The sequence below is a fragment of the Diabrotica virgifera genome, chromosome 7 (assembly GCF_917563875.1).
Source record: "Diabrotica virgifera virgifera chromosome 7, PGI_DIABVI_V3a".
NCBI classification, from domain to species: Eukaryota; Metazoa; Arthropoda; class Insecta; order Coleoptera; family Chrysomelidae; genus Diabrotica; species Diabrotica virgifera.
The window spans coordinates 248,551,641-248,565,562 of NC_065449.1; the positions used below are offsets into that span (position 1 = coordinate 248,551,641).

Genomic DNA, 13,922 nt, shown 5'->3' on the forward strand with positions numbered 1-13,922 from the left:
CAAATAAAAAAATTCATCTATCAATTCTTCACTGATGTCTTCTTTATAAAACTCGCGCAATACATAATATCAATTTTTTTTAATATTGTCTTCATCTTCACCTCGGAATATCTATAAAATTTTAAATAGCAAATATTAAAAAAGATAAAGGCAGGTTTTGTTTATATTTGATTCAGAGTCGGACCACCATCTCCATATAGCTATTTCAGCATCCTCATGCATCCTCAGTGAAGCTATGCAGTCACAACTCTGAAAAGAAATATAAACAATCTGCCTATTTAAGGAAAACCATCGCGATACAATGATTCCACCTTTTGAGGCGCAATCTAGCGACATCTCTCGTATTACTAGGAAAACAACGAAAAGCCCTAGATACAAAGTTTACTACTTTTCAAACAATTAGAATAATTGAAATAAAAATATAATAATCAATATTTTAAATCTAAGACTTTTCTTTAATAAACTGCTTTCTGGCTGCATCCCGTATCTCCGGATTTTACAATATATAATCACAGAGACGACGAAAATAGGAGAAAGCAAATAGAGGACACTTAGGCCACGCATTTACCTTCTCTTCGTCTAGGAAAAAGACCGAAAGACAGTTTCTAAATACTCAAAACTGAGTAAAAATGGAAAAGATAAAGGCAGGTTTTGTTTATATTTGATTCAGAGTCGGACCACCATCTCCATATAGCTATTTCAGCATCCTCATGCATCCTCAGTGAAGCTATGCAGTCACAACTCTGAAAACACAAATAATAAATTGCTTATTATATTTTCCAGCGAAATACTGCGTCGGGCTCAAAATTATCAGTCGCATCACTACTAGGCCCAGGCAAATCATCAAAAATCTCACAGGCTTTTTGCGCCGTTTTTCTTTATTTGATGTAAATACTGCATTTATTTCATAATTGCTGGTAACTACTTTAGATTCTTCAACATAGATTCTTCTGATTTTTTGTAAATCTTCTAGAAACCCTGATATATTTTTAATCTCCATATCCATCATATCATAGTTTTATCTAACTGCACTGTAGTACTTAGTACTTGACTCCTGTGATTTATTGCTGTTAAAATTTTAAACCAAATCGATTGAAGGTCATAATATTAAATATAGCTGAGTATTACTTAAACGCATTATGGACATAAAGTGAAAAGCAAAAAAATGGGAAAAATTACATCTTTGGTCTGGTCGACGCCGGGCCCCTTACATCGTTGGGCCCCGGTAAAATGTACCGGCTGTACCGCCCTCTCGGCGGCCCTGACCATCACATGCACTATACTCTGCTTTTCACTTAACTAACTCGATGGGTTTCTTCCTCTTGAGTCTTCTAGCCAGGTCCGTGTTGCCGAGGAGCTGGATGGCCTCAACATTGAAGTGTTGAGAAAGTCGTTGTTCATGACTCTTGGCAAATTTTGCAGTGGTATTGTTAACAATATTCATCTCTAGATCCCTACTGTTCTTATAGTACCAATGATCTAAGGAACCAAGGTCTAAATTACTCTTACCAGCAGAACCCCACAGCTAAATGCCATAATATGTCTAAATACTGTAATACTGTGTATTTCCTTGGCAAAATCCTGTTTAATTTGAAATGAAGTCCTTTGTGAAATACTTTATAAAAGCTGGCTACAAATCGAGGAAGTCAGCGGTGCACACTTTCTTTTCTTCTGACGACCTCTCTATTATATCCGTTATTCTATGGACTTAATCAATAATTGAATAACTTTCTCGAAATCCAAACTGGAGTGATGTAATTAGAGCCTTAGCGTCTATGAGAGATTTCAGCGTTTTCAGCCATAGCTTTTCGCTTATCTTCGAAATTACAGGTAGTAAGAAAATCGGCCTGTATGATGATGATGCTGTATTTGGTTGTTTTTCAGGTTTAAGGATCATTATGACCTCTGCCACTTTCCATATTTTGGGAATATATCTTAATCTGAGCGAAGAAGTTATAAGATATATCAGCCTAACTATGGGGAGTTGTTTTAAGATCAAACCCAGTTGTTTTCCTGGCAGTGGTATATGCTATAATTTCGTCAAAGAGGTCTCTTTTTTATTATATGAAAAGAAGAAAGGGCAATTATCTGTCCCGGCGCTAGGGTATAGGGTGCTCACCTGTAAAACTAGCATAGGTGCCCTTCGATTTTTTTAATTAGTATTTTGTATAACACCAGCAGAAAAAAAAAGCTCATTTTGGCGCCCCCTCCCCAAAAGGGACGACCACCTGCAGTGCAAGTTCGAGTATGTTTATATTTAATTTGAATTTCTTGCGTGAGAGTGAACTATCCGAAAGAGGAATGCTTGTTTCCAAGGCCTCCTTTAATTACATATTTTTTGATAGTTCATTAAAACTAACTTGACGTTGATGATGTTACCATGAAAATGAGAAGGTAAATAACAGTTAGGTCAAACAAAAACGTTTATGTTCCAATTTATGCATCACTAACTTATATTTTTATATGAGTTTTCAACAGCATGTCACAATAATTATCATTATTAAAATCATAATTTTAAGATTTATTTATGTTCTTAACCTTATGCTAATATTTGTATTGAATATGCACAATATGCAAAACACATAATTTACGTCTTTACAGTAATTTAACAATGACAAGCTTCTTTTACAAAACAAGCCTTTCTTTTATTTTTTATGGTCTATCGTCGTTACTGCCGGCGTTTTCAATTCAACCATTACATAAGCAATTAAAACCCAGAACAATTTACCGGAATATAATAAAATAGATAATATAATAAAGAAAAGCTGTTCACAAGGCGAGAAAAATCCCCAGAAGAATATTTGGACTTTCACGACCTGATAACCAATACCGAATGAGAACAAACGCTGAGATCAAACAGATGTATAAGCCTAGCGACGTAGTCCAAGACATTAAATCCTATCCTCTAAGATGGACAGGTCATATCCATTGACTCCCTAATAACCGCCTTACGAAGTTAATCTGGGAGGAAGCCCTGACAGGAAGAAGACCCTTAGTCGGCGAACATAGTGGAAGCGGTTTCCGCTTACGGTCAAACCGCGCGGACTCGCTTTTAAACGTTTTCAAAATGAATGCACGTCTTTAAATGTACATGAACATAGTCAAAGCAGGTTCGCGCGGGCCAACCGCTTTAACCCGCCTGACCGCTTTTAAGTTTTTTCCGCGCGGTTTTAATGTTTTAATATTTGTACAATGAATAAGGAGACATTAATTGCTGCCGTTTTTGAAAGATCCCCTATCTGGGACACGAGGGAGAACGATATTTCACTTTCTTTCATTATCTTATTTTAAGTTTTGAAATAGATGATGATATTCTCCATAAAATATTTTTTCGCGATTAAGAAAATGTATACCAACTTTTTTCTTTTCAGTTCAGTCAAAACAGAATCAAATGCAATCATATCGTCATCAGAAGACGAAATTTTGCTATAAGTTACTATAGACGCAACTGACAAATTTGAACGATTTCTCTCGCTTTTACCCGTCTTCACTGTGTTACCATTTCTGCGCGCGACAACAGCTCAGATTCCCGCGGTTTGCCCGTAAGCGGAAACCGCTTTCACTATGTTTGTCCCCTTAGGACGTACCCAATAATGTCATGGAGAGATATCATACGATCAAATTTAAGAACAATGGGGATACCCACTGATCCAACTATCATGGACGGCCGTTCGAAATGGAAGCGAGTTGTGCATTGTGCAGTCAGCCAAGACCCGGTTGTAGTTCTACGAAAAGCGGGTCTTGCGTAAGTACGTCTTAAAAGCTATTTTTCACTGTTAAAAGAGCTTCTGGCTTTTTCAATACGAGTTTTTATTTCGTAGCTATGATCCCAAGTATCCTTAATATTGCAGCCCAGATAGCATATTTTCTGTACTCTCGCTAGGGGTGTATTGTTTACGGTAATTTGGGCGTTTATGTTGGTGTTTTTACTAATGATCATTATTTTTGTCTTCTTACAATTTAGTTTTAGGCCGTATTTGTTACATGCTTCTACAACATTATCCATAATCCTTTGGACCCTTGCGCACTATCTGCCAGCAATACTGTATCGTCTGCATATCTAATATTATTTATAAGTTGTTCATTTACTGAAATACCATCTTCTGATTCGTCCAAGGCCTCTCTAAAGATGTTTTCAGAGTATATGTTAAATAATGCTGATGACAGTATGCAACCCTGTCTAACTCCTTTTTCGACTATGAAGATTTCGGACAGTTCATTTTCGAATCGAACTGTTGCTTTTTGTTGGAGATATAAGTTTGAGACGAGTCTTATATCCTTACCATCGAGTCGTGATATTTTTAGGATATCGATTAGTTTTCCATGTGGGACTTTATCAAATGCCTTCTCGAAATCTGTGAAACATGCATACACATCGCAGTTGACATCCCTGGCTCTCTGTATTAGAACTTGCAAGCTGAAAAGTGCTTCCCTTGTTTCGAGTCCTTCTCTGAATCCAAATTGAACTTCACTCAGCTGTTCTTCTAATTTGGTGTATATGCGCGAGTGAATGATAGTAAGGAGTACTTTAAGTACATGGCTCATCAAACTAATTAATCTATGTTCTTCACATTTTCTAGACTTATCTTTTTTGGGAAGTGATTCAACTTTTTGTATTCATTGTCATTTCTACCTTTTAATTTCCTTCGCTCTTCCATCATCTGCAATATTTTATCTGTCATCCATTCTTGCTTCTTTTCTGTTTTTGATTTAAGATATTCATACGAAAATGTGTTAATAGATGTCTTCATTTCGTTCCATTGTTCTTCTATGCCACTAGAAGCGTCTTCAACTATTTTCGCAAAATTCTTATTAATCTCTGTTTTTACTTTTTCCTGGATGTTATTTTCTTTCAGTAGTTTTATATCTATCTTAGGTCTCATTTTATTATAAATTATTTTGAGTCGTATGTTGATATTTGCAACTGATAGACTATGATCTGAGAAGCCATCGGCGCCTGGATATGTTTTTGTTGAGGTGGCAGAATTTCAAAATTGTTACTCACTGTTGAATTTTATAACGAATATCCATAAAACTCCAGGAGACGATGTAAAGAACTGACACCAGGTACCTCGTACAGCATCGCAGTAGCAATATTCGTGTTCAGCGACCGCAAAAACCTCGGAATAACAAGTTTCAACGATTTTCATAATGAATTTCCATAAAACTCCAGGAGACGATATGCTTAGCGGGATACTGGGCACCAGGTACCTCTTACAGCTTTGCCGACCCCATATTCCTGTTCAGCGACCTCAAAACCCCCGAGTATGAAAATTGAACTCATTTTGTGATGTTGGGGGTTGCTGGACGAAGACACTATCCCGAACAAACAAACTTAAACTTTTTACATAACTTTATTCTTACAAGGTTAAAGGTACAATTACAACTACGTCGACCGACATTATCGTTAGGATAGGTCAAGGTGACCCATATCTCGGTAACTATATCCCCTGACTACGCGCCAGCAGAGTTCAGCGAACACACTGATCCAACAACGATGTCTCAGGTACTCGACCTTCCCACTTATATCTATTATATTAAAAACAATGCCCATATGTATTACCATATATGGTTATGCTATACGTATTTCAATAATGACGTGTGCTTTGTTTGCAGTCTTGCGAATGAGTTGAATACTTTGAACTTTGCTACTGTCGTAATAAATTATACAAATTGCAACTATAATATTGACCTTATTCTTATAACAAATAAATTAGGAAAATTCCGTGAGGGTTGTCGTGTACCATCACAATTTCCATGATTATTTTCTGAGTTTTGAATTTTTATTTTTGGAACACTTTAAGAAGCACTTTGGGAAATGCATTTTTCTCTTACAATAATGCAATTTTCATTTCTCCCTCGTGCCGAATGTTCAAGAATATTTCTAAAGCTCTCCCGATTCGAATGCAAAAGGTTTCATAACGTAATGCTTTATTTCCTCGCCTATAGGAAAATGAAGTCTTTCACAAACAATACAAAAAATAATTCGGTGCCCAAGCCAACCCCTCCCAGAGGAAATTTCTAGGTGCGCCACTGGATACCATCAAATTTTTATAATTTCTGTCCATCGTTCTCTGTTCTGGGCTATTTACTCGGCCTCTTAAATTTCTTGGTTGATCAATTGTTCAACCGAGGAAGAATCAGTGTTTTGAATGCAACAATTTATCAAAAATGAATAACCACTTTCAATTTTATTATTAATTCATTTTTGATTTACATTTACTCTGTGTGGAGTATGAAGGGAACCAGTCTCGTTGGAACTTTACCGCGCTGAGCAGATGTGACGTGAATTGTAAATTGTGGAATTCCCTCATCTTCCATAGTCTCAGCATCCGTATGGCTTGCAAATTGTAGAAGCCTCGGAGGTGTAACCAGAGAAGGTTCCCATTGTTTTCATTCTGGTGGGATATGTTATATGCCATTAGAGTGAAAACTTAGTCTTTTGCAACAATTTATACTTGGGAGAAACTGCAAGAGCAGTTTCTCATGAAACAGTTTCAACGAGCATGAAACATACATCAAGAAGAGAGACTTCGAGAAATCCCAGATGTGCAAACATGCCTGGGAGTAAAGGAAGTCGAAGAATAAGTTATCTAAAATATCATACACAATACATATGTAACACTTCTTATTCTTGACGTGCCTATCCGTGACGAATGTTGGCGATCATCATGGCAATCTCTATCTTATCTACAGCAGCGCGGAAGTTATTGTGTTGAACCAGGTTCTATGGTTTCTAACCAGGATCTTCTTCCTGGACCTCGGTTTCCAAATATTTTTCCTTGGAGTATATCTGGATTTATTTCGCATAATATGTCCGAAGTATTGTAACTTTCGAGATTTGATAGTGGTCAGTACCTCTCGGTTCTTCTTCATTCTTCTGAGGACCTCATCATATCTTCGTTCAAGGTCCACGATTCAACATCATAAAAAAGGACAGACGTAGTAAATTCTTACTTTTATGCCAAGAGAGAGGTTGTGGCTCTTGAAGAAGGCCCCCATCCGTTTGAAAGTGGATCTATTTTTTCCGATGCGCGATGTTTGTTTCATCGACATCGACTAGGCATTCACTATGATATCGGACTGCTAAAATAGTTATATTACAATCAAGTAGCCTCTATCCAAATTGAAGATAACCTCCATCAAACGTGTAGTACGGCAGGGTTGTGTTTTGTCACCCATTCTTTTTACTCTATACTCTGAAGAAACCTCTGGGGAGGCTTTGGATGACAGACAAGAGGGAGTAAGACCAGTCGAAGAAGTAATTAACAATATCAGATACTCTCACAATACAACCATTCTTGCAATAAATTTAAAAAATCTCCAGACATTATAAAATTTAGTCAGTGAAAAGACGAAGTGGATGCTAGTCGGAAAGATTAATATAGATCAAGCTCTGTTTTCTCTTAATGTAGAGAAGATAGAGCCTTTAAACCATTTTAAAAGCTTGACAGCTGGTTAAATGTAAATTGAAAATTTGATGAAGAGATAGTGACTAGCATCGAAATATCACTTAAGGCTTTTATGACCTAGAAACCAGTGTTATGTAAAATTTACTTGTCGATGCATATTCGCAAGAAAGCTCTGAAATGTTATGTGTGATCTATCCTTTTATAAGGTTGTGAAACATGGACATCAAAAACTTCTTTTTCTTCTTCCTTCTTGTATGTAGGCTTTAAAGCCTGTTTCTTCTTCAATATTAGCCTCTTAAATTGTTTAAATTATCGCACCATCTTTTTCTTGGTCTGCCAATACTTCTTCGTCCACGTAGTGACTTATCTCGTGCTATTCGTACTATCCTATCCTCTGCCATTCTACTAATGTGTTCGTTCCACTCCTGTTTCCGTTTTGTCACCCATCCATTTATGTCTTCTACATTGCATGATCTTCTTATGTTTTCGCTTCTCTCCCTATCCAACAAACTTTTCCTTGATATTCGTCGAAGTATTTTCATCTCTTTTGTGTCTAGTAGTCGTCTCGTTTTAGATGTGTCAGGTCTTGTCTCCGCCGTGTATGTCAATATAGGTCTAATTGCTGCTTTATAATATATTCTTGCTTTTGTGTCTTGTCTTAGGTGTTTGCTCTTCCAGATTGTGTCATTAAGAGATCCCGCTGCTTTACTTGCTTTTAAGCTTTGTTGTCGGACTTCCTCTTCAACATCTCCGTAACTGGTTATATCTATTCCCAGATATCTAAACCTTGCTTCCTGCTTTATTATTTTCTCATCAATTTCGATTTTACATCGTAGTGGGTATTTAGATGTCATACATTTGGTTCTTTCTGCTGACATTATCATATTGTATTTCTTAGCTGTTGACATTAAAAACCAAAAACCACAATGCTTAACAAATCAGAAGTATTCGAATTGTGGTGCTATCGAAGGATCCTAAAAATATCGTGTGTTTCGCACACTGCAAAAGTGGAGGGAAAGGGATGTATTGGTTGAAAGAAACTATTGACTGCGTAATATTAGACAATGGTCTGTTTCCACAGTAGAAGAATTATTTCGCGCAGCAGCCGATAGATAGCCAAGGTTATAGAAACTCGTAAACATAATGACGACCAACGTCTGAATATGGACACTGCACCTAAAGAAGAAGAACCTTCCATCCAATATTAGGTACTAGTGTTGTCATTGAAATTCATAAAACCAGTTCGAATTTGATTTCGAATGATAGATCATAAACGCCGCGTCAATTACTTGCTATATCTGTCATAGTTGTAAAGTTGTATAACTACAACCACAACCTTTTATATATGCAAGGTATGTTAATTCGTATAATAATTTTATTAATACTTTCTTTATAATAGCACAATAGATACGTTGTTTAATTGTATTTGGTGTTGCAGGGTACTCGATTGGGAAAGCAAAACCTGGTCGCTTTCCCTTTCAAATACATAATTATTTATATATACATACATACATATCTACGTCCACGATGGTAATTGTTTATTGAGCAATGTATTTAACTGCCTTTTTCTATATAAACTCACACCGTCAATATTGATTAATACGGAAGAAGCAACACTAACTCAAGAAACTAAAAGCATTCCAATGTTTTTTTTTCTGTAGAAGCAGCAACTGTTTTCTAATGAAGAACTAAACTATATATAAGTATTATGTTTATATTGGATTAAGCCACAATTATTGGTGTAATGAAAATTACATTTTCAATTAACTAATGTTTGATGTTTCGATTTCCACTTCGGAAATCGTTCTCAAAAAAGATTATGTTAATTCTGGGAAGATTTACCTCTAACCTAGTTTTATTGGGCTATGTATGTCTTTTCAAAAATTGACATACTTGGCATAAATCTTGGGGGCCGTCCATTAATCACGTGATGTTTTTTGGCATTTTTTAACCCTCCTCCCCCTTGGTGATACATGGTGAGGTTTAAAACTAACCCCCCTAACCCCTATATCACGTGTACTTTTTAATATCTACAAAAATCTATTTTTTGAAATAATTATAAAATTCATCATCTAATCTTATTAAAAAAAATTAAAGACTAAGTATAATAATAACATTTAGAGGTAGACAGAAAGGTTGAGGTTGTTTTTGACTGACATAAAATAATGAAAGAAATGCGAAAAACTTTTTGAACTAAATTATAGTAGGGGAGGAAAGTATGTTAAATTTGCAGTTACTCGAGCGCTATGGCGACCTATTGGGTTGTGAAGAGTAGATCCTAAAACCAAAAAAAGTTAAGTAAAGTTTTCCATTTAAGTGGGGACTTATAATTTTTTTTTAAATTTAATTTTCCATTTCCAACAATCGTTTTTTGCGACTGTAGCGCCATCTATCCATAATTCGAAAAAATGTCTCGAATAAAAGTTACTTATTTTTACGTAAGGAATCCAAATCTGCAATAAAAAAGGGGGACTCCTATTAAAGATTTAAAAGTAACCCCCCACCCCACCTGCGTGGGATGTCGTGTTTGGTGTCATTCGATAGATTTTTCAAAAATATGGAATACGTGTATTTTGCCGTTTTTTGATCTGATGTTCAATGGGCAGCCCCTTGTAGGACACATCATGTGTGTGGTTAAAAAAAATTTGGGGGTGGTTTTATTACCCTTGTGATATCAAATTCTAAATATTTTTGAGTGTTAATTTGTTTTTCGAATCCTGAAGATAGCTTATACATACCGATAACGTTACTAATTAGGGTGTTTTGTTGAGAATGCAAAAAGAAAAGGAGAGCTGTTAACTACAATAAAAACAGCCAAATTCGAATACTTCGGTCACATCATGAGGAACAGCGAAAGATATGGACTGCTGCAACTAATCTTACATGGAAAAGTAGAAGAAAAACGAGAACCAGGAAGGCGAAGGATTTCCTGGCTGAAAAATCTACGTACGTGGTTAAACACAACAACCGCAAATCTTTTCAAAGCAGCAGTGTACAAAGTACAGATTGCCATTATGGTCGGCAAACATCCGAAATGGATAGGCACTACAAGAAGAAGAAGAAGAATTTGTTTAATTGCATTGGTCGAGATTGGCAAGGGTAGCATTTGGTAAATTTAGCTGCATCCTGAAGAATAAGAAATATGCGCAACATGTTAAGTCTAAAGTCTTCAACCAGTGTGTGTTACCAGTAATCACGTATGGAGCGCAAACTTGGACACTAACCAAGAATAATATGGATAAACTTATAAAAACAGAGAAAGCAATGGAAAGACAGATGTTGCAAATACACTTGAAGGACAAAAAACGTAACGAGAGGATCCGAAAGATTACAAAGTTGAAGGATGTAAGAGAAAAAGTAGCCGAATCTAAATGGAAATTTGCGGGGCACAACATCAGACACAGAGACGATAGGAGGAACAAGGAAATGCTACACTGGAGACCATACGAATACAAAAGAAGTAGAGGAAGACCACAGATGAGATTATGAGATGGGTTGATGACTTGAAGAGGTTAGCCGGTCGCAGATGGATGAACTTAGCTCAGGACCAGGGGCGGTTTCTCCATTGGTTCACTTGTGCAGTGAACACCCAATTAAATTTCATTAAAACACATATTTTTAAAAATCTCATAAATATCATTAAAATATTTTTTCTTAAATCTCATAAATATCATAGTATCATTAAAATATAACTGTATTTATTAATCACATAATTTGTTTGCACAACATCGCTACGCTAGAACGTGGTAAGTGCAGAATTCAAATTGAACCCAGCCACTATACAGTAACCCGATAGAAGAACGAGAGCTCTTAAATCCGTGAACCAGTGATTCTCCTATCTTAAAACATTGACGATTTGTGCACTGCACACAGCACGGAGCAGGGGTGGAGCGGCGGAGCGTTTCGATTCACAGTTTGGCATTTTCTGTTGTGGGATTTTATTAAATACAATATTGGTAGGTAGTTTTTTTAGGATGGAGCCTTATTCAGTGAAGTTTATAAAAGAAAATGCAAATAGTTTTTAAAAATCGACTTCTTATAAAAAGAATGGACTAACTTGGCCGGAGATAAACTTGGTACAAGAATGTGCAATAAGAAACAAAAAGTTTAAACATCGTTTTAAAGTTGAACAATATAGAAAAACTTCGTGATTATGTGGGTGTGATAAACTACGTTCTTTATTTTGTTTTCCATGTTTAGTATTTTCAAAGAATAAAACTATAATTTCAATCTCGGTCTTTGGATGCCGTTAAAATAAACGGATTTTTAAACAGTTTTGACAAAGCCATTTCAATATTCGTAACTTCTGCCTCCACCTTCACCACCGAAGAAGCGCCATCATTCATTAGGTATCATATTCTGCACAAAACAAAAAAAAAAGTGTGTGACATCCTGACTAATCGGGTCAAAGATAGGTTTCATTTTACAGAACATCTTTTGGCGAGGCCCCAAAAATTTTTCGCCTGCAGCGCTTATTCACCGTTCGTATAATTACATTCTTTAATTGAACACCCTCCTTAAATTACCACGAGCCGCCACTGCTCGGGACAGACACAAATGGACACAAGAAGAGGAGGCTTACGTCCTAAAATGGATAACATGGGCTACCTACTTAGATAGATAAATAGATTGGCGTTTCGATTTCCACTCTGGAAATCGTTCTAAAAAAACATCAAAAAATTGGTCTTGCATTTTAATACGGGTATTTATTTCTAAATAAAACGTAACCTAAGGTGCGAAAATTATTAATAATGTAGAATTTCTCAAAGGATCTAAAAATGAAGTTTCTTGAACGATTTCAGCAACATCTACTGAAAAAGAATTGTTAGAGAAAGTATAAGAACTAGATACATTATTATCCATATGACTTATTGCACGAAGAACACTCTAAGAAATATAATAAAACATTTCTGTTCAAATATATTGCACCTAGTAATCTATTTTTCTTAATTTCGCAAGCCTATATCTATTATATCAATCTGTTATAATTTTTTAAGAAGTAATGTTCTCATTACGAAGTAAAAAAACAGCTATTAATCACAGTAATGCCGACAGACCTAAACTGACGATAAATTATTACGGTTTTTATATAAAGCCTCGTCTTGAATCAGTGTAATTACCTATCTGCAGATTATATCTATTAAATACTTTAAATGGGATGATATAACGCAGTGAGCAAGTATATAGATATTGCAGGTGATTTTCTATTTCTATTTATCGTTTCTATTAGTTGCTGTGCACTAAACTAAACGGCCCATAGCCTACTTATTACTTATAATAGAAGGCTTAAATAATATCTTGTATTAGGACGGTCCAAGAAAGACATTAATTTATTTATTAAGCATAAAAGATTGCTAGTGGTGGTTAAGCTGGCTCACATGTGTATTAATGTCACCTCCTATTATACCTAACTGCCCCCTCTGATGGAAAATCACTTAGTGTCTTAATTCTAAATACAATTGCAGAGAATATTTTTTGCAATTTTTTATAATTCTGCTTAAATAGGCAGCTTGGTTTCATTTCGATTCAGAGGTGTTTATGTGGCCCCACTGAAGACGTCTGGAGAGACAGAAACGTGCGTATGGGGATGGGGAATCACGTCTGAACCGAATTGAAACATAAGATGTTTTTAAATTTTTAATCTAAATGGTACTCACCGGAGGGACCGCAGACGTTCGGATACAATTAGCGTCTCTTTGCAAAGACAATGACGTCGACTTTGCAAAGTAACAAGACACTTACTCAACACACACACTGCACATTACAACTGAGTTAGTGATAAGTTATACAATTACGTGGCTAAAGGTTCTAGTTCTAAACCAAGGCCAGAATCAGAGAAAAAAAACAATTATTTTCTTTCATTCTCACATAGATTCTCATTATTTGAGGACCATGCTCATGCAAACACAACATTCAAGACTTTTTATTAAATACACTGTACGCTACGTTATCTTTAATTTCTCTGTTAGCAATTATACCAACTGTACTCTTCCTAATATATTTTCCCTACCTACAATTTTAGTTTAGTAACACAAGATGCCGAGAAGATCGGAATCGGCAACTGGAAAATGCAAGCAAGGGACAGAACAGAATGGCGTAGAAAGTTTGAGAAGCTCGAGGCCCTCTAAGGGCTGTAGCACCAAGAGCTGATGATTTTAGTCCAGAGTAAAAAGGTTTTTTCCATGACACTTTAACAGCCAGGGTACTGAAAAGTTTTTTCGACAGGTAATACCTATAAGAACAAATTGTAACTATTTCCTGCGTAGGATCTGGTGGCCATTTTAATTTATAAACAATTTAGTGTCAAAAAACGGCCTTTTTTCTTTTTTTTTTCAAATTAATTGAAAACGGTAAGACTTGTTTTTTCTTTGTACAAACATTTTCGAGGGAATGGAAAAAGCTTTAAAATGGCGTATCACAAAGTTTAAAATACTCATTTATTGTTAATAGAATTGCGAAATAAGGTCGAAATTTAAAAAAAAAATAATTTCTCAATAACTGTTTTAAAAA

General features: G+C 35.7%; 1 protein-coding gene across 1 annotated transcript in view; it reads right to left on the reverse strand.

Annotated features, from left to right (window-relative positions):
- Positions 1 to 1,291: 1,291 nt before the first annotated feature.
- LOC126888726 (uncharacterized) overlaps positions 1,292 to 13,922 on the reverse strand; it is a 45,076-nt gene continuing 32,445 nt past the window's right edge. Inside the window, exon 3 of the mRNA XM_050657121.1 lies at positions 1,292 to 1,525. Coding sequence (XP_050513078.1) covers positions 1,292 to 1,525 — 234 coding nt within the window. The remainder of the gene's footprint in view (positions 1,526 to 13,922) is intronic.